The 16,292-nt window shown below is 45.8% G+C and overlaps 12 protein-coding genes across 22 annotated transcripts in view; 7 read left to right on the top strand and 5 right to left on the bottom strand.

The window, feature by feature from the left end:
• Window positions 1-149: 149 nt before the first annotated feature.
• Window positions 150-1,453, top strand: Boh1 (Buddy of Hmr 1). Its single transcript, XM_065865285.2, has one exon. The coding sequence runs from the start codon at window positions 299-301 to the stop codon at window positions 1,334-1,336; it is 1,038 nt and encodes a 345-aa protein (XP_065721357.2). The 5' UTR covers window positions 150-298; the 3' UTR covers window positions 1,337-1,453.
• mRpS22 (mitochondrial ribosomal protein S22) lies at window positions 1,345-2,665 on the bottom strand. The gene has a single exon (XM_017084494.4). The coding sequence runs from the start codon at window positions 2,591-2,593 to the stop codon at window positions 1,412-1,414; it is 1,182 nt and encodes a 393-aa protein (XP_016939983.4). The 5' UTR covers window positions 2,594-2,665; the 3' UTR covers window positions 1,345-1,411.
• A 390-nt stretch (window positions 2,666-3,055) lies between these two features.
• On the top strand, window positions 3,056-3,975 carry RpS19b (Ribosomal protein S19b). Of its 2 annotated transcripts, none has more exons than XM_065865288.2 (3): window positions 3,056-3,202; window positions 3,260-3,573; window positions 3,635-3,975. In XM_065865288.2, the coding sequence occupies exons 2-3, from the start codon at window positions 3,268-3,270 to the stop codon at window positions 3,794-3,796; spliced, it is 468 nt and encodes a 155-aa protein (XP_065721360.2). In that variant the 5' UTR covers window positions 3,056-3,202; window positions 3,260-3,267; the 3' UTR covers window positions 3,797-3,975. The 2 variants fall into 2 exon arrangements, with proteins under 2 accessions (XP_065721360.2, XP_065721359.2); XM_065865287.2 differs by having other exon boundaries at window positions 3,084-3,202; window positions 3,252-3,573; window positions 3,635-3,972.
• Window positions 3,976-4,070: 95 nt separating this feature from the next.
• Window positions 4,071-5,167, bottom strand: LOC108017501 (uncharacterized). Its single transcript, XM_017084557.4, has 2 exons — window positions 4,801-5,167; window positions 4,071-4,740 (listed from the first exon to the last, which is right to left on the bottom strand). Exons 1-2 carry the CDS (start codon window positions 5,080-5,082, stop codon window positions 4,144-4,146), a joined length of 879 nt encoding a protein of 292 aa, XP_016940046.4. The 5' UTR covers window positions 5,083-5,167; the 3' UTR covers window positions 4,071-4,143.
• A 253-nt stretch (window positions 5,168-5,420) lies between these two features.
• Window positions 5,421-7,026, top strand: Rpt2 (26S proteasome regulatory subunit Rpt2). The gene is made up of 2 exons (XM_017084556.4): window positions 5,421-5,574; window positions 5,636-7,026. The coding sequence occupies exons 1-2, from the start codon at window positions 5,572-5,574 to the stop codon at window positions 6,950-6,952; spliced, it is 1,320 nt and encodes a 439-aa protein (XP_016940045.3). The 5' UTR covers window positions 5,421-5,571; the 3' UTR covers window positions 6,953-7,026.
• On the bottom strand, window positions 6,946-7,651 carry LOC108017502 (uncharacterized). Its single transcript, XM_017084558.4, has 2 exons — window positions 7,488-7,651; window positions 6,946-7,382 (listed from the first exon to the last, which is right to left on the bottom strand). The coding sequence occupies exons 1-2, from the start codon at window positions 7,575-7,577 to the stop codon at window positions 7,005-7,007; spliced, it is 468 nt and encodes a 155-aa protein (XP_016940047.3). The 5' UTR covers window positions 7,578-7,651; the 3' UTR covers window positions 6,946-7,004.
• A 152-nt stretch (window positions 7,652-7,803) lies between these two features.
• LOC108017470 (putative OPA3-like protein CG13603) lies at window positions 7,804-8,507 on the top strand. Its single transcript, XM_065865286.2, has 3 exons — window positions 7,804-8,041; window positions 8,091-8,259; window positions 8,315-8,507. Exons 1-3 carry the CDS (start codon window positions 7,900-7,902, stop codon window positions 8,505-8,507), a joined length of 504 nt encoding a protein of 167 aa, XP_065721358.2. The 5' UTR covers window positions 7,804-7,899.
• Window positions 8,508-8,569: 62 nt separating this feature from the next.
• Window positions 8,570-9,156, top strand: LOC108017472 (putative OPA3-like protein CG43998). Of its 2 annotated transcripts, none has more exons than XM_017084513.4 (2): window positions 8,570-8,880; window positions 8,940-9,156. In XM_017084513.4, exons 1-2 carry the CDS (start codon window positions 8,570-8,572, stop codon window positions 9,088-9,090), a joined length of 462 nt encoding a protein of 153 aa, XP_016940002.4. In that variant the 3' UTR covers window positions 9,091-9,156. The 2 variants fall into 2 exon arrangements, with proteins under 2 accessions (XP_016940002.4, XP_070852108.1); XM_070996007.1 differs by having other exon boundaries at window positions 8,927-9,053.
• A 194-nt stretch (window positions 9,157-9,350) lies between these two features.
• LOC108014741 (putative OPA3-like protein CG13603) lies at window positions 9,351-10,632 on the top strand. Its single transcript, XM_017080922.4, has 4 exons — window positions 9,351-9,569; window positions 9,626-9,794; window positions 9,851-9,993; window positions 10,051-10,632. Exons 1-4 carry the CDS (start codon window positions 9,428-9,430, stop codon window positions 10,359-10,361), a joined length of 765 nt encoding a protein of 254 aa, XP_016936411.4. The 5' UTR covers window positions 9,351-9,427; the 3' UTR covers window positions 10,362-10,632.
• On the bottom strand, window positions 10,556-12,607 carry Ndc1 (Nuclear division cycle 1). Its single transcript, XM_017080921.4, has 2 exons — window positions 12,061-12,607; window positions 10,556-12,002 (listed from the first exon to the last, which is right to left on the bottom strand). Exons 1-2 carry the CDS (start codon window positions 12,456-12,458, stop codon window positions 10,667-10,669), a joined length of 1,734 nt encoding a protein of 577 aa, XP_016936410.4. The 5' UTR covers window positions 12,459-12,607; the 3' UTR covers window positions 10,556-10,666.
• A 133-nt stretch (window positions 12,608-12,740) lies between these two features.
• On the bottom strand, window positions 12,741-13,657 carry LOC108017445 (very long chain fatty acid elongase F). Its single transcript, XM_036818631.3, has 2 exons — window positions 13,366-13,657; window positions 12,741-13,303 (listed from the first exon to the last, which is right to left on the bottom strand). The coding sequence occupies exons 1-2, from the start codon at window positions 13,579-13,581 to the stop codon at window positions 12,758-12,760; spliced, it is 762 nt and encodes a 253-aa protein (XP_036674526.3). The 5' UTR covers window positions 13,582-13,657; the 3' UTR covers window positions 12,741-12,757.
• Window positions 13,658-14,177: 520 nt separating this feature from the next.
• The window catches only part of sba (six-banded), a 31,385-nt gene continuing 29,270 nt past the window's right edge, over window positions 14,178-16,292 (top strand). For 6 of the 9 annotated variants that reach the window (XM_065866903.2, XM_065866902.2, XM_070995706.1 and 3 more), the window contains exons 1-2: window positions 14,178-14,334; window positions 15,561-15,822. The gene's annotated coding sequence lies outside the window, so the exon portion shown is untranslated. Of the gene's footprint in view, window positions 14,335-14,361; window positions 14,629-15,560; window positions 15,823-16,292 lie in introns of those variants that run through there. The other 3 variants (XM_065866901.2, XM_065866900.2, XM_036818297.3) reach the window with 3 other exon arrangements.

The following is a 16,292-nucleotide window of genomic DNA, read 5'->3' as shown; positions in this document are numbered from 1 at the left end:
TGATAGTGAATAAATATATTATTAAAAATTCAACATAAACTTTAAACAGATTCATATTTAAGCCATCAATATATACAATAGATTTATAAATTTAACTTAGCGGCAAAATGTAAATGGCGGGAAAAAAGCTAACCCGGCAACACCACTCACAACATATAATTTTTTGCGCCCGCAAACAACGCGTCGTTGAAAACTAAGCGATATATTAGTGACAATAACAAATATATAAAAAGATCCCGAAAGAAATGATATTCCTATAAGGAATAGTGATCGCTTACCGGACAATTGACTTCTTTTGATGTCAACCTGGCTCAAGATGAACATGCATATCGGGACCCCGCTAAAGGGGCCACACGCCGGTAGAATGGTGACCACTGGAGGCAATCCTCGCCGCCTGAATAACCCCATCTCAGTGCCCATCTACGAGCTGCCAGAATACGTGTGCGTGGAGACCAAATGGGTGACAAGGAGATACGCGCTCGAGAACGCCATACCGGTAAATGGGCTGCAAGCTCCGATTACCAATGGTGCGGTTTCGGAAGCCCCCCCGAAATCCGCACAGCAGGATAAACTGAACGAATCCACCGGAATCTTTGCGAGCGAAATAGCAGTTCCACGTAGGGAACGCGCCATCCAAACGGAGGAGCCGAGCACCAAGGAGGTGGGCATTCAGTGTCGCCGGGATTCGGTGGAGTGGAACCTGCCCGAGGATCAGCCCAAGGATGTGGCCGAAACCAACGACTACGCTCGTTTCCTCACCTATGTCAGCGAGAATACCAGCATGTTTCCCAATGGCATGCTGGAGTGCCAGATATGCGGCGATATAGCCAATACTTTGCTAGAGCATCAGTCCCACATGACCGTGCACTTTGGGCCCAGTGCTCTGTGCTTCAACTGTGGCCAGAAGCTTGGCCACGAGAACCTCTTGAAGCGCCACAATCTCAGCTGCCCCGCCATGGCACCCAGGAAGTCATCCATGCTTTTCAAATGCCCACATCCGCTTTGCAATGCCATGAGTCACTCGGAAATGCAGTTGCTGCATCACCTACGAAAACACAGCGGCAGGAAGTGCTACAGATGCTTACAGTGCAGACGTTTCTTTAAGACCACCACCTCTGTTCTAATCCATCGACAAAAGGAGCAGAAATGTTCCAAGGCCAAAGTGTTCACCCTCTTCCGCAGACACAAGGGGCTACCCAAGGGCAGAAAAGATCCCAGACGCTGCTCAGTTTGCTTAAAGCGTTTCAGCAGCGAGAGAGTTTGTTTGCGGCACCGCAGAAAGTGCATCCTCAGCCATCATCGACAGCTGTCTAAGATCCTCTTCAAGGAGTTATGAACAGCATATACAAATCTTTGACCTATCTGGTATTTATTAGAATATAGAAATCAATAACAATAAAGCGAGAAGATCCTACGAAGCTTGAACGCCGTGGGCCTTCTTCAAACCCTGAAACAGCAATAGTTTCTCTCGGTTGACTTCCTTGAGGGTCTGCACCGCCAGCTCCAGTTGCACCTTCTTCAGCGAATGTTCGCTGGCAATATACTGCTCGATGAACTTTAAACTGATCTCATCGGCGGCGAAATCAGGCTCCGTTTTGCCAATGGCACTGTGGATCTCCTGCTCAATGCTCTGCTTCTCGTCCGGTCTTCGGAAAACGCTCCTCAACTCTGCCAGAGCCCGCTCCGCCGGCGTTTGATGCAGTTTTTCCAGCTCAGTCAGGGTAGCCTGATATTCCACGGGGATTTTGTGTACTTTGTAGCTCAAGGCAATCAACTCCACGGCATTGTGCAGATAATCTCGGCGGATCATGTCGTACAGCAGATCGTCGATGCAGCGATGCCAGGCGTAGAAGAAGGCCATGGGTCCGAAGTGACGGGTGGAGCGCAGGAGTTCAAACTGCTTGGACTCGTTGAGATGCTCAAAGACGCGCGCTGAAATATTATGGAACTCGGGCTCATGGGGCTCGTACTGCACCAGGAGGCGGTCCAGGATGAACTCGTACTTGTGCTCCGCCAGGCACTTGGACAGTAGCTCCTCCAAGGCAAACATGCGAGGAGTATACGACTGGCGACCCTCCAGTGGGAAATACAGCTGGTTCATTCGCTTGGTGGTGTCCAGAGTGGCGTGGGCCAAGGTTCCGTCCGTCTCCCGGACAAACACCTTTCGCTCCGACTGCCGCCGACCGAAAGTGATGTCCGTGAACACATATTTGGTGGTGTCGAAGTCCTTGAGCGCCGGATCCTTGGCTATCACCCGTTCGACATCCTTTTTGATCTCCACAATTGGTGGCATTTGGAGCATGTGCTTGGCCCGCACCACCATGTCCTGGAACTCGTTGTCCAGCTGCTCGTTGGTCATGAACTTCGTTTCGCTGCTGTTGTCCGCCACCGTCCGGTGGCGATACACCTTGTCCAAGTTCAGTTGCGTCATGGACTGGAGCAGCCGTTGGGTTTCGGCATCCGTAAAGAGCGGCTGCGGATCCCGCTCGTACTGCAGGGTGGCGGGTTTGGTGGGAGCCGAGGATACCTGGCGGATGGCCTGCCGCACTCCTTGGAGGCCATTCAGCTGGCGAAGGGTCCGCAGCAAGTGCATTTTCAGTCAAAAAATCCGGAACAAAAATACACGAGACGGGACGATCCAGAAATTAGTGATGGCAGAGCGGGCGGCGTAATCCAACACTGATTGCTAGTAATGGCAGCGTGACGAGAGTTGGTTTTTCAAAATTGAACCCAACGCAAAAAAACTTTGCTAACTTTGCTACTCAAGCTAAGATAAAAATAGATATTAATATATTAGCATCCAAAAGGTTCGTCGAGTTAAATGGTTTTTATGATGTTATACCTATCTTAGTATTTTAAAGTTAGGTTATTAAATAACAAAATAGAAATGCAGGAAATATTCATTGATTGTTTATAATTTTAATTTTAATAAAATATTCTTTCTTTATAGAACATTTATACATTATAAAGTTACAAATAATAACGCTAACTTGACGCCATTCCTCGTGTCACAGTTTCAAGCCAAAAATAGGTTATGTATTCAAATAGAGTTGCCAGGCTCAACAAATTACACTGCACAGCTATTGCGAACCAGTACTTCCGGGTCAGTTTCTAGTTCACAGTAGCTAGTGTAACATTTTACTCGTCCATTTTGGCGAAAATCGGCGAGGAAGCAGGAGCAAAAACTTGAGTTCCTCAAAAGGTATACATTTGAATTCACAAAATCTATAGTATCCTTACAAAATTTTTAGAAACGTAGAGAGCAAGATGCCTGGTGTAACAGTTAAGGATGTAGACCAGCAAGTTCTGACAAAGAATTTGGCTGCTTTTTTGAAAAAATCGGGAAAAGTCTTAGTGCCCGAGCAGGCCGACTACATAAAGACGGCCAAGTTCAAGGAGACTGGGCCCACCGACGCCGATTGGTTCTACATTCGCTGTGCCTCTATCATGAGACACCTTTACCTGCGCAGTCCTTCCGGAGTCGCGGTCTTAACAAAAGTCTACGGAGGACGCAAGCGCAACGGGGTTCATCCGTCCAAGTACTGTCGCTCCTCGGACGGTTGCATTCGCAAGGTAAGTAGACAAAGAGTGTGATTTTAGGGTATAATGATGACACGGGTATATTCTCCTGCAGGCCCTTCAAGCCTTGGAAATTGCTCGCATGGTGGAGAAGCATCCGGATGGGGGTCGCAAGCTGACTTCACTTGGCCAACGTGACTTGGATCGCATTGCCAACCGCATTGTATCCAAGCAGCGAGAGGCCTTTACACCACTCTCGATAATTGTCACCACATAAATGCCACTAAATAACACTTAATTTAATGATTACTTTTTCGAGAGCTTCACATGCATAGAGAACATCTTTGAAAAAATGCACTTTGATAACTTAATAAACATTTGTATAATAATAATATATATACTTTGTAGCTAGTTGATGACATTTAAACCGCTTAAACTATCAACAAGCTCAAAAAAATAATAATATTTATCAACTTACGCTTATTTGACATGAAATGTTAATCCTTAACGTACTTATAAATTATAATAAAAGAATAAAATAAGCAGGGATCTAAAGAGAACTATTGAGAATTTATTCTTGGCACTTGCATATGATAAATGATTTTATTTTTAATACAAAAAATGTTAGCTAGACCATATACATCCTGACTTTTGGTTGGCAGGAACCCTGAAACCACGAACTATGATCTCGGCTTGCCACCAGCAACTGGATTCCTTGGTTGCCTCCAAAGAGTCGTTAGTCCTGCTATCGTCTTCTTCAGACTTGTCCAGTTTCAGCAAACCGAGATCCTGGTAAATGGCCAAATCCTTGCAGCACTGTAGTTCAGTCGAAATATTATCGGAGCAATGCAGGAGGTTTAGGTGTATGTTCTTGCAACTACGCGGCAGTTGGCTCATTACGTCCTTGGGAATCAGATTAACTGAGTCACCATGGCATCCTTTTGCATTCTCAGCGTTTGTAAGGAGTTCCATTTCCAGAAACACATTGGTGGCGTTCAGCTCCGTGGAGAACAAAGTGTACAACTCCTCGCAAGTGAGCAGACGGAGTAGCGCCTGGTTTATACGGAATTCAGGTAGGGCATGATGCTCGTAAAAGTGATCCCTGGATATGGAATCATGTGGTATGTGCAGGGTATAAGCCTCCGATGGCATAAAGGTGCTATTGCCAAAGAGAAATCGCAGGCTCTTCACTTCCGATGTTCTGAAGGCTTGTCTTATGAGCTGTAGGTGGCAACAGGTAATTAAATACAAAAAAGGTCCTGTATAAGGAGGAAAACACACCTCTCTCATGTCACTAATGGACTGCTTGGTGGCCTTTGCCTTGGAACGCTGCTGGTTAAGTTGGTAGTGGGCAAACGACTCCCGATCCTTCGTTTCTCCAGATCCCTCCGCATCAGACCATTTATCCACATAATATTTGTACGTTTTGTACACGAATGGAATTTGGCGGCGTTGATAGAGCAAGAAATCCAGAATGCCATTAACAAACTCCGCCGCCGTGCCGGTGGTCAGAACCTCAATATTGTCAAGTTTGAGATCGATAATCTTGATATTTTGATCCATTAAAAGGCTGCAACAAATAAAATTTAAACAATTTCGAGAAGGCGCGGTAGAAACAAAACAATAAACAAATTTTGGGTGTTGCCAGACCGGTTCACCGAGCCTTTTGATTGTTATCGATTAGCCGTGACTTTTGAAATATGCATTCACTTTAAAATAAATTTAAAATATATAAAAACGTTTAAAGAACTTACTAGTTTTTCAGAGAAATTGATATTATATACTGCATTGCTAAAAACTAATTCTGATTTTAAAATGATCAGTGATCACATTTTGACGACTATTAAGATATCGAATGTTCATGCATTACTTGCCTTTTGAACCTGAAACCAAATTTTTAAAAATATTTGTTCACCGCAAAAAAGTTGCCAGACTGTCGTGTTTCGTAAGTACGGCAGCCCAGTCGCAGTGACTAGTGGAAATTGTGTTGCCGACAAATAAAGAGTGAAAAAGTTCATTAAACGTTGAGTAAAGGAGCAGCACATAAGCAAAATGGTAAAATACAACCTGAAAAACACCCGCAACTGCTTTGTGATCGGAAAATAAATATTTTCAGGGACAAAACCAATCGGCCCAAGGGGGCGCTGGCGACAAGAAAGATGACAAGGACAAAAAGAAGAAGTACGAGCCCCCAATCCCGACGCGCGTTGGCAAGAAGAAGCGGCGCGCAAAGGGTCCGGATGCGGCCATGAAGCTGCCCCAGGTCACGCCCCACACCCGCTGCCGCCTTAAGCTGCTGAAGCTGGAGCGCATCAAGGATTACCTTATGATGGAGGACGAGTTCATCCGCAACCAGGAGCGCCTAAAGCCCCAGGACGAGAAGAACGAAGAGGAGCGCTCCAAGGTGGACGACCTGCGCGGCACACCCATGTCCGTGGGCAACCTGGAGGAGATCATCGACGACAACCACGCCATCGTGTCCACCTCGGTGGGTTCCGAACACTATGTGAGCATCCTGTCCTTTGTGGACAAGGACCAGCTGGAACCGGGCTGCTCCGTGCTGCTCAACCACAAAGTGCACGCTGTGGTCGGAGTCCTCAGCGACGACACCGATCCCATGGTCACTGTGATGAAGCTGGAGAAGGCCCCACAGGAGACGTACGCGGATATCGGTGGCTTGGACACTCAGATCCAGGAGATCAAGGAGTCCGTTGAGCTGCCCCTGACTCATCCCGAGTACTACGAGGAGATGGGCATCAAGCCGCCCAAGGGCGTCATCCTGTATGGCCCACCCGGAACGGGCAAGACCCTGCTGGCCAAGGCAGTGGCCAATCAGACCTCGGCCACTTTCCTGCGTGTTGTGGGCTCAGAGCTCATCCAGAAGTACCTGGGCGACGGACCCAAGCTAGTGCGTGAGCTTTTCCGCGTGGCCGAGGAGCATGCGCCATCCATTGTGTTCATCGACGAAATCGATGCTGTGGGCACAAAGCGTTACGACTCCAATTCTGGTGGCGAGCGCGAGATCCAGCGTACCATGTTGGAGCTGCTTAACCAGCTGGATGGTTTCGATTCGCGTGGAGATGTCAAGGTGATCATGGCAACCAATCGTATTGAGACCCTAGACCCGGCGCTAATTCGTCCCGGTCGTATTGACCGTAAGATCGAGTTCCCGCTGCCGGATGAGAAGACCAAACGCCGCATCTTTACCATACACACGTCGCGCATGACGCTGGCCGAAGACGTGAACCTCAGCGAACTGATCATGGCCAAGGATGACCTCTCCGGAGCCGACATCAAGGCCATCTGCACAGAGGCTGGTTTGATGGCGCTGCGCGAACGCCGCATGAAGGTGACCAACGAGGACTTCAAAAAATCAAAGGAAAGCGTCCTGTACCGGAAGAAGGAGGGCACGCCCGAGGGCCTGTATTTATAAGTCGCAAGAATATATATTTTCAGTTAATTTTGATAATTCCCAAACACATGCATTAAACCACATTAACACTAGAACCACCGCTGCTGGAAGTGAATAAATTTGTAGTGGCTGGGAGTTGCTGCGCAAGTGTTCCCAGAAGGTCGTCCACATAGGTCCTTTGTTCGTTCGATATAACATTAAGAGGTTTTCCCTGATGCTCTAAATATTTAAAGTGTGCTTTATCGGTGGCATCTGCTAGTTTTAGTTTTTCGTAAGCCTCTTGTTCTGTTCTAAATTCCATATTTTCCGCCTCCGCATTTTTCATGGTTTCATAAAAGGCACTTAGTTTGGCCAGTTCAAAGCCAGTTTTGAAACCATTTTCAAAGCCCTCGTCGAAGCTGTCTTGAAATACCTTCTCCCTTCCATCGGCAATGCCATCTGCATAGCTTATCTTAAAATAAAAAGAGTATTTATAAGTCGCGGAAAATGGAGTTCTAAAAACAGCTGATTTCATCATGAAAGCTGGCCACGCCGCCAAAGGCAAATTTAAACCAACCTTTGCAACTTTTTCCTGGACGCGTTGGTAATTTGTTGAGCTGATCTCCTTGAAGTCGGTTTCCTCATCAGAATCACCAAAAGCTGACATTTTGGGACAAAATATTATAAACAAACCAAAACGCGGTTAATAACAAATAAAATGAGAACAGGTGTGACCGGGTGTACAATGCCAAATATTACCAACTTCTAAAGTGAACTCAAAACAAAAACTGTAGTTATAAATTATATGAAATAACTTAAGTACAATTTTTAAATAAATAGTTCAAGTTGTGGATTTGGATAAAAGTAGAAATCACGAAAGAGAAAGCAAGTTTCCCGCTTTAAAAGTATTTCGAAAAATGCTTTACAGCACTGACTCATTTTGAATTTAAAAATTGTCAGTTATAGTGAGCGTAGTTAATCAAGTCGAAATGGTTGTTGGCGCTTTTCCACTGGGAAAACTCGGTTTGCTTGCCATTAAGCACATAAGTAAGCCCATCGGAAATCTGATAAAACGAAGGGCCCGAAAGAGTCCGTCATTTAAAACCGTGGTTGTCTCTCCGCCAGCAAGACGTAAGTTCTCTTCATAGGATGCCCACTGATTTAAGATTATAATTTTTAGTGTATCACGTTATCGATGTGCGCTCGAGAATGTGGATGCTGGGGCTGGGACAACCTCGTTTTATTCCCCCCTTAAATGATGCAATGACAATTCAAATGGGCGGCGATATTCTGGGCGAGATGATCATCTTTATAATTGGAGCTTCGCTTGTGATAGCAGAGTTTTCGAGGTCTGTACCTTTGACATTTCCAAAAATATTTACGAAACTATTATTTTACGCTTAGGCAGTCGAGGAATGACAAAATAAAACACGAGAAGCACAAGGTTCATAGGGAGAAACTGGAGGAAAGAATTGCTGAGCTCACCAACAAGGTTTCCCAACAAGCCAAGGAAATCAGTCAGCTCAAGTCAATGGTGGTAGGGCGGAGAGTTAACAATTTCGATTACAGCGATAGAAGGGATTCGGAATGTAACTGACCTGGCTTGGAGAAGCCAGTCAAGTCGCTTTTTAATGGTTACAAAATTCAAAGTTAAGGACAATGGTGATCGGCAGGTTCCCAGTGGGAAAACTTTTAATTTTTGCCATGAAACGGGTTAGCAAGCCATTTGGCGATCTCCTGATGTGGATGGGCAAGCACCATCCCTTCATTCGGCACTACGTCATCATTCCGCCGGCCCAGCTATATAACACCTTCGAGGTTCGTTCCAAACTACGAATGTTGCGATTGAAACAGCCCAGGCGGATTCCACGTCTCTCACCACCGATCGCCACCAGATTGGGTGCCGATATGCTGAGCGAGGTCTTCGTTTTCTGCATTGGTCTCGGTCTTATATACTACGAGATTTCAAAGTGGGGTTTGAGTAACATAGTTCAATAACCTACGGCTCTAATTCAGGGTTTTCCCTTAGAACATATACAAAAAATCAGAAGAAAGACCAGGAAATTGAGGATCAGAAAAGAGCTCTAGATGAACGCGTTGACTGTATCGGTGCGGATGTGGAGCGGCAGCAAAAGGACATCAACTGGATTAGGGCAGCCCTGAATGACTTTGAAAAATAATGGAGTTTGTAATAATTTTTTAAGGAATGTAAAATCTGCTTGTTGGCGGGAAATATAAATATTTAATTTATTTAATACAGCATTTTAAGATTTTTATTTTTAATCTGATCCTCAATATAAGCAACTCGTTACAATATTGTTATAAAGACACCATATAGTTTTCTTAAGTTCACTGTATCGAGGGTGACCTTTTATTATCAACTTGACGGTTAAATTTTAACTTTCGATTTGCCATCACTAAAAGTCCGCCTATCGGCCAATGCGCACACCGCTATCTCCTACACATCTCTAATTTTGCACGAATATTTTGTAATAGTTATTAGTAAAAAGTGAAATAATGGTTATTGGCGTCTTCCCGGCGGCCAAGCTTGGCGTCTTGGCCATCAAGCAGATCAGCAAGCCTATAGCCAATGTGATCAAGTCCAATGCCAAGTCGAGTCCCTTCTTCAGGAAGTACATTTGCATGCCGCCGGCGCAGTGTAAGGGGTATTATTTATGATTAGATGAGATTACGGCTAAAATCGCACATTTCCAGTCTACAATTGGGTGGAGGTCAAGACCAAGATGTGGGCACTGAACATGGGAGGCCGGGTGAATGTCCCACCGTTGAACGAGGCGATGGCCATTGAGCTGGGAGCCAATCTGCTGGGCGAGTTCATCATCTTCACGATCGGAGCCGGTCTTCTGATCTTCGAGTACTCACGGTTAGTGGACAGGATATCCTAGTCATCCAAGAACTATAATAATGCCTACCTTATAGTCAAACCATCAAGGAGAACAAGAAGAACGAGTTGGCGCAGGCGGAGAAGATGGACCTCACCAACACGCTGACAGAGATGAGTTTCCGGCTGGAGCGACAGGATGCCCAAATAAGGGAAATGACGCGAGTGCTGGCTGATCTAGGTACCATCATCACTTACCTCTGTTAATATGCGATAATCATTCAACGTCTTCTTCCAGATTCACGCAACATCTTCCGCTGGCACAAGGAACCCATTCAGGAATACGTGCCCTTCGATCCCAGCACACCGGATCAGAGCGCCAGTGCCAGAAACCCCAAATCCTTGGACAGCTTTTATGACCCGCAAGGCGGCATGGCCTTTCGAGCTCTGCATTTCCTGGACACGCAGATCTTCGTAGACGGTCGCAACCGCAAGGCCAAGGAGGCACTACGGCACCTGGATGAGGTGGCCGAGCAGCTGGAACAGTCGTTGGGAGAGGCCGCTACCGTCACTGTCGCCAGTCCACTGCCAGCCCAAGCGGCGCTTTGACCCAATCGCCAGCTCGAAGAGGATGTTGCCCTGCTCATGATGGCCGTGGCCATGGAGGAGCAGTGAAGCTGGGCTGCCTGCTTGTACACATTCACCCTGCAGACCATTTCATCAGTGCTAGTTATGATCAAATCGCGTGTTACCATTTCGTACTCTAAGTAAAAAAGTCAATAGTTTTGTATAACTATTGTACGTTTGTAGTTATATTTATTAATTTTTATTGTTACCGCAGACACAACTAAAGAAAAAAGAGATGCAAAACAGTGTACAAGATGAGTGTTTTATGTGATGGATGAAGGATTCTACTACTGGCAGACGAGGTCCTGAAGCTGCCGCAATTCCTCACCGGGGGGCAGGATATCGCCGAGGTAGTCGCAGAAGGAGTTGCATATGGCGTACAGGCTGCGGCGCACAGCACATCGTAGGACATAGAAACTGGAGCTAGGTGCCTTGATATTGCCAATCACGCTACTCAGTTTGTCCAGCTCGTTCCTCAGCTTGTTTATCGCCTTGATAATGGCCGGCAAATCATTCTGCACCACACCATATGGATCCTCTTTAAGCGATGCCACACAAATCTGTGCCAGAGCTTGCGTCATATAAACCACAGGCAGAGAGTTGGCCAGCAGAAACGTCGTCTTCGAACCTTCAGGTTCGTTGAAGAGGTACACAATGCCGGGAACTCGCTGGATCAGACGCTGTAGAGCCTGCTCCAGCTGCGTGGAGACGCGCTCACACCAGTTAGGCATATAGCGGATGCCATCAGCGGCACGATCAACGGCATCCTCCTTCTTGGGCGGCACAATAGGACGGATGCCGTGCATCTGGTTGTACTGTCGCAGCAGCAGCTTCTCGGCCATCAAACTGGCTGAAACGGGTTCGCTGATTTTTGGCATGGGCAGACTCTGCGCTCCCTTGAGCACACTTATCTTCTGCATGGACTCCGTGAGTTCCTCGGTGAAGCTGCCGAGAATACTCAGGCACTGGTCGCAAAGGGAGCGCCAATTTGCTGGCCGATTGCCCGGCTCAGTGAGCTGGAAAATCTCCGCCCGCTGTGTCGAATCCTTTCGCAAAGCCAACTTGTAGAAGTAGTGAGCAGCCAGGCACTGCACCACGTAAACGTTGAAGACTCCAAGACCCGCCACCATGGTTATCTCTTGCTCATGGGCGAAGGCAGCTCGCTGTTTGGTCACCACAAGGGGCAGATCCTCCGAGAGCAGAATGCCATAGAAGCAGCGCATGAGGTGCATGTTACTCAGAATCTGGGCGGTCAGCAAATAGCCATAGAAAAGCAGTCGCAAATTGGTGGCCACGCCAAAGAATCCCTCAAGTCGCTCGTCAACTTCCACAAAGAGAATGGCACTGAGTTTGCGGCACATCAGCGGTCCGAAAAGCCAAAAGGCGAGCGTGTAGCTAAGCGTGGGCAGCAAGGATCTAACCAGAGATCGTGAAAAACTGCCGTAAAGTAGTTCACGCAATTTCTCTGCCCGGGATTGATCAACGACGGGAAATTCAATTGAGATCTCTTGGCGCATGTGAACGGAGACGAAGTAGTAGCAGCCGGCGGCAATGCCCATGCCCAGCAGATAGACATGGTAGGCACTCACGCATTCCTTAGCATAGCACTTGTATCGCAGATGCCTGAAAAAAGGGCAGTTATTAGTAATGATACTTTCTTCCCCTATTTGGGCACTCTTACTGATAGTCCGTGTGTAGATAGCCAGTGTATAGCCAGGCGGTGAGGAGTCCGACCAGGAGATGGGCGCCCAGAAAGAGCAGCTTGCGTGGACCGTAGTGAAGGAGCCAGCGGTATCGCGTAGGACAGTAGGGACGCTCAGACAGGTGCTGCTGGCACAGGGACACGCCATAGAGGACGACGGAGGCCACCAGAGGGATGCTGGCGAACCAGGTGTACCAGCTGGCCACCAGGCGCAGTGTTCCCGTCACCCATTCGAGCGGATGGAGCAGCGTGAAGTTCACCGACAGCAGGAACACGGTGAGCAGCAGGAACTGAATGGCCACGCTGAGGAGCACGGCGCGCAGACAGCGGCCGAGGAGCAGCAGCTTGCAGGCATTGCTGGAGGAACTGGTGGACATGATGGCAATCAGAGCTGCAGAACCATCGATTGGTTACCTATAATTTGGTTAAGTTCTACGATTTTGAAATGAAAATTCGCAAATAATTGCAAAATTCGACGGTTGCCGGCAACGCGCGCGTTTTGTTGCACTTAATTAGAGATGACAAATAATCGATAACATAATGTGTGCTTTTAGACCATGCAGTGAGTAACCCTAATGTTCGGTAAAGATCGGAGCCGTTACAATTCAAAATTAACTACCATATGAGGTTAATAAATAATGAATTTATTTATTTAATTTAAATTCTATTTATTCATTTAATTCCTCTTCTCCTTGGATTTAACGTAGCACTGGAAGTAGAAATTGGCAAACATGATGAACATGACCGCGGCGGCGCAGCTGACCAGGAAGAGGCTGCCCTGCGAGGCCTTACACTCGCGCTGCATGGCGGTGAAGGCACAGTGGCCAAACATTAGGATGAACTGCATCATTTGCATGAGAGTCAGGTAGCGCTTCCAGCGCACTGCATTGCCCTCGATCGCCGAATAGTAGTAGCCATACATAAAGATGTGGACGATGACATTGAAGGAGCACAGGAAGAAGAGGTGGCCCCCATAGCCCTGGAAGCGGATTATCAAGTATCCGACGGTGGGCATCAGCACGTGGTGGAACACGTGCAGGAACGTTATTTGCATGTACTTCTTGCGCAGCACACAGAACACGGTGTCCAGCAGGTCCACAATCTTGTTAATGTAGTAAGCATAGCTAATGGTGCGCTCCCAATTCTTCATGGGATGATCCTGTGGCAGGACCGTCATGCATCGAAAGTTGTACGGCTGGAAGACTAACATGAAATAGTATCCCTAAGGAAGGACTTCGTGAAGTAGAAATATACGTATGACTAACCCCAGGATCATGAACTCACGGGCAAGAGCATCATCATATTGTAGCAGATCTGGAACATGTTGTAACACTTCAGCACCCCTCGAAGATTGTACGGCTCGCGGTGCTCCATGAACTTTCTGCCCGCCTTGAAGACGACCAGTAGATAACCTGCGATGATAATCAAGATGGGAACCGGCCCACTGGCCAACGGCAGTTGCTTGGAGTCCGCATAGGGTTTCTTGAAAATGTCCAGCATATTTCGCTATATTTTATTTGACTTGTCAGATGAGAACTTGATAAGTCGGCTTTGACATTTATTTTGAATGATTTCTCTTAGCATCCTAAGTGTTTTGATAGATACGTACCTAGGTAAAGTGATTAGAACTTACAGGTTTTATTAAATGTCTAAATTAAAGCTCTATTATTTAAAATATATTTGAATTTTACAGTCAGCGTTGCCACCCTTTAAGTTATGCGGTGGTCTGTGAAGTATTTAAAAATTTGGATATCCTTAAACCCACCGTTGGCTTCTCAAAACGCTGATATGTTCAGTAAATTTGTTAAATATTTTTAAATTCATAGTTGGGAACTTATTTATCTTAGTTCGGAGTTGGTAATTTGTTTTATATAAAATTGATGTAAACAAAATTACAAGCATTTGGCATAATGAAAAATATAAAACATTTAAAATACATTTTAAAAACGGAGTTCTTTATTGGAAGATAAAAAAAGTAATATTTTAAAACAACATTGCTATATTCGATTAGTTCTACAATCGATTACACCCAAAGTCGATGTCAATTCTGGCAGCACCGATGGCATCGATACAACATCGATGTTTTGACATCGATGCTCTTCCACCTCTAGGTCACATCACAATTTGTTGTTGTCGCGTCGGAAAAGTGCACGGAGTTGCGGTCGACGATTGCGCGATTTTCCGTTAAATACAGCATAAAAAATCCAATACAAATGCGCGCACTCGCCGCCGCCGAAAGCGCAGCGTAACAAGGTGTGTAAAAGGTCCAATTGGCCACGCAAAAAAGTGAATAAAAGTCAAAATTCGTAAAGTTAAAAAATTTTCGTGTGCGCGTTTGCCATGCGAGTGTTAGAGAGAGAGGGGAAAGAGAGTGAGAGCGGGCCAGGCCAGAAAAAGAGCGAGAGAGGGCCATAATATTGCGTGAATCGAATCGAGCGACACAAAATTGTTGTAATTAATTCATATTTAATTGGCATTTGGCGTAATCCGAGTCTGTGCATAATAAAGCCCAAAACGAAGTGCATTCGTCGGTGTTGTCAGTTGTGTGTACGTTTGTTGTTTGTGTGTTTTGTAGCGTAATGCGTATTGAGGTCACTTTGTACATATTATAGCAGCAGCAGCAGCAGCAGTATAGCATAGGCACGCGTGTTGTGTGTGTGTTTGTGCGATTGCCCAATACCCATACCAGTGCACCGAGATAGCCACCAATATTCGTTTTCATCCCACTGCCCAAGGCGAACAGCTGCTCTCCCCCGACCTTCCCTCTCCCCTTCTTGTTTGTGCGCTGATCGCCGGAGCAGAACCACAGGGCAGGTGGTGGTGTATTGTCCACCGTCGTACAGAAACAAACAAATAAGCACGCATTAATTATACTACTTAAAAAACGGTCTGCAAATTGTGCCAAAGTAAAAACACAGGCAGGAGAGTGACAGAGAGAGGGGGGTGGAGAGGGGGAAAGAGAGAGTGGGGTAGCAGTGGTGTGGGTGATGTGCCACCTCCTCCCCTCTCGCTCTCTCCTCGCTCTTTGCTTTGGTGTCTTCATGCTCCATTCACCTACTTTTACGCGCTCTGCGCTCTCTGCTCTCCACTCTTCATTCGCCACTGCTGACGTTCGTTTTCTGAATTCCAAATGAAGTCATGAGCAGATTGTACACCCAAAGAAATATTAAAAACAAACATTAAAATCTACTCCAAAATGGCTTAAAAGTTGAAAAAAATAATAAATGCGCTATGGTGATTTTCTTTGATTTCACTTGAAAGTATAGACCAGTTTTTTCTTGATATAGGGCCTTAAGATTATTGTAACGTAATCAAAAGTATACCTGTTCTTTAGCTAAAACGATTCAATAAGTGCTTATCTCTAAACATGTGTTTCACAAAGAAACCGCATAATCTTCGGAAATATCATTAAATTTTTTTTAAAATAATTTTAAATTGTTATCATATTTACTAAAAATTACTTAAACAATCTATTAAAGTTCTAACAGCTTTATCACCGTGTACAAACCACACCGCAACACACGCAGCAAAACGCAAAAGTCGTTGTCGCATTATTACAGCAAAAAGAAGCCGAGTGGCATACAAAATAATAATAATAAAGAAAAAAAGTGAAATTAAGTGTTTTAAAAGAAAAGAAACCATAAAAAACATGAACATGACATGGCCGCGTCTCGTTTACACAATAACTCAAAATTAATTTAATATGCTGGCAAATGAGCAAAGCGAAAAGCACGCTAAAAGGTGAGCGGATAGCGGAATTAGGAGGGGGAGAAACTTAACAACGCATAAATAACGAAATACCAAAAGGTGCGGCCCACAATTTGTCGTTTATACGATCGTCCAGTTAGCAGTATCTATTTGAGTGCGAGTACGGGTTTACGACCTTGTGGGTTTGCCTCTGCTCCATGGAATGGATGTGCGTGAGATGGCGGATAAACCAGATTTAGACCACTTCCATGTTCATTACACGCGCAGCGCATAAACGCTGATTGGCTTTCAATTCTATTTTTGCTAGTTTTGTAAGTTTTGTAAGTGGTCAACTTGCCGAGGAAAACAAAGGCCGCAACGCAATTCCATTCGATTAAACTTAAGGCCCCTGAGTCAACCGAAAACCCAGAGACAAAGCCCTCTAATGATTGTGTCATGCCAAGAAGATTTCCACTGAAACCAAATAGGGATTAATCGGCTATAAAGTTGGATAGGTCAATAGG

The sequence above is a fragment of the Drosophila suzukii genome, chromosome 3 (genome assembly GCF_043229965.1).
Source record: "Drosophila suzukii chromosome 3, CBGP_Dsuzu_IsoJpt1.0, whole genome shotgun sequence".
Lineage (NCBI taxonomy): Eukaryota > Metazoa > Arthropoda > Insecta > Diptera > Drosophilidae > Drosophila > Drosophila suzukii.
This window is presented reverse-complemented; position numbering and strand designations above follow the sequence as displayed.

Bases quoted from the DNA above. Each gene is read 5' to 3' on its own strand.
- Boh1 (XM_065865285.2), top strand. From the start codon at position 299: ATGTCAACCTGGCTCAAGATGAACATGCATATCGGGACCCCGCTAAAG.
- mRpS22 (XM_017084494.4), bottom strand. From the start codon at position 2,593: ATGCACTTGCTGCGGACCCTTCGCCAGCTGAATGGCCTCCAAGGAGTG.
- RpS19b (XM_065865288.2), top strand. From the start codon at position 3,268: ATGCCTGGTGTAACAGTTAAGGATGTAGACCAGCAAGTTCTGACAAAG. The intron at 3,574-3,634 runs GTAAGTAGACAA...ATTCTCCTGCAG, and splicing joins CGGACGGTTGCATTCGCAAG to GCCCTTCAAGCCTTGGAAAT.
- LOC108017501 (XM_017084557.4), bottom strand. From the start codon at position 5,082: ATGGATCAAAATATCAAGATTATCGATCTCAAACTTGACAATATTGAG. The intron at 4,741-4,800 runs GTGTGTTTTCCT...TGCCACCTACAG, and splicing joins CCATTAGTGACATGAGAGAG to CTCATAAGACAAGCCTTCAG.
- LOC108017502 (XM_017084558.4), bottom strand. From the start codon at position 7,577: ATGTCAGCTTTTGGTGATTCTGATGAGGAAACCGACTTCAAGGAGATC. The intron at 7,383-7,487 runs GTTGGTTTAAAT...TTTTATTTTAAG, and splicing joins TCCAGGAAAAAGTTGCAAAG to ATAAGCTATGCAGATGGCAT.
- LOC108017470 (XM_065865286.2), top strand. From the start codon at position 7,900: ATGGTTGTTGGCGCTTTTCCACTGGGAAAACTCGGTTTGCTTGCCATT. The intron at 8,042-8,090 runs GTAAGTTCTCTT...TATAATTTTTAG, and splicing joins TGTCTCTCCGCCAGCAAGAC to TGTATCACGTTATCGATGTG. The intron at 8,260-8,314 runs GTCTGTACCTTT...TTTTACGCTTAG, and splicing joins GTGATAGCAGAGTTTTCGAG to GCAGTCGAGGAATGACAAAA.
- LOC108017472 (XM_017084513.4), top strand. From the start codon at position 8,570: ATGGTGATCGGCAGGTTCCCAGTGGGAAAACTTTTAATTTTTGCCATG. The intron at 8,881-8,939 runs GTGGGGTTTGAG...GTTTTCCCTTAG, and splicing joins ATATACTACGAGATTTCAAA to AACATATACAAAAAATCAGA.
- LOC108014741 (XM_017080922.4), top strand. From the start codon at position 9,428: ATGGTTATTGGCGTCTTCCCGGCGGCCAAGCTTGGCGTCTTGGCCATC. The intron at 9,795-9,850 runs GTTAGTGGACAG...CCTACCTTATAG, and splicing joins CTGATCTTCGAGTACTCACG to TCAAACCATCAAGGAGAACA. The intron at 9,994-10,050 runs GTACCATCATCA...GTCTTCTTCCAG, and splicing joins GCGAGTGCTGGCTGATCTAG to ATTCACGCAACATCTTCCGC.
- Ndc1 (XM_017080921.4), bottom strand. From the start codon at position 12,458: ATGTCCACCAGTTCCTCCAGCAATGCCTGCAAGCTGCTGCTCCTCGGC. The intron at 12,003-12,060 runs GTAAGAGTGCCC...CCCTTTTTTCAG, and splicing joins TATCTACACACGGACTATCA to GCATCTGCGATACAAGTGCT.
- LOC108017445 (XM_036818631.3), bottom strand. From the start codon at position 13,581: ATGCTGGACATTTTCAAGAAACCCTATGCGGACTCCAAGCAACTGCCG. The intron at 13,304-13,365 runs GTGAGTTCATGA...GTCCTTCCTTAG, and splicing joins ATATGATGATGCTCTTGCCC to GGATACTATTTCATGTTAGT.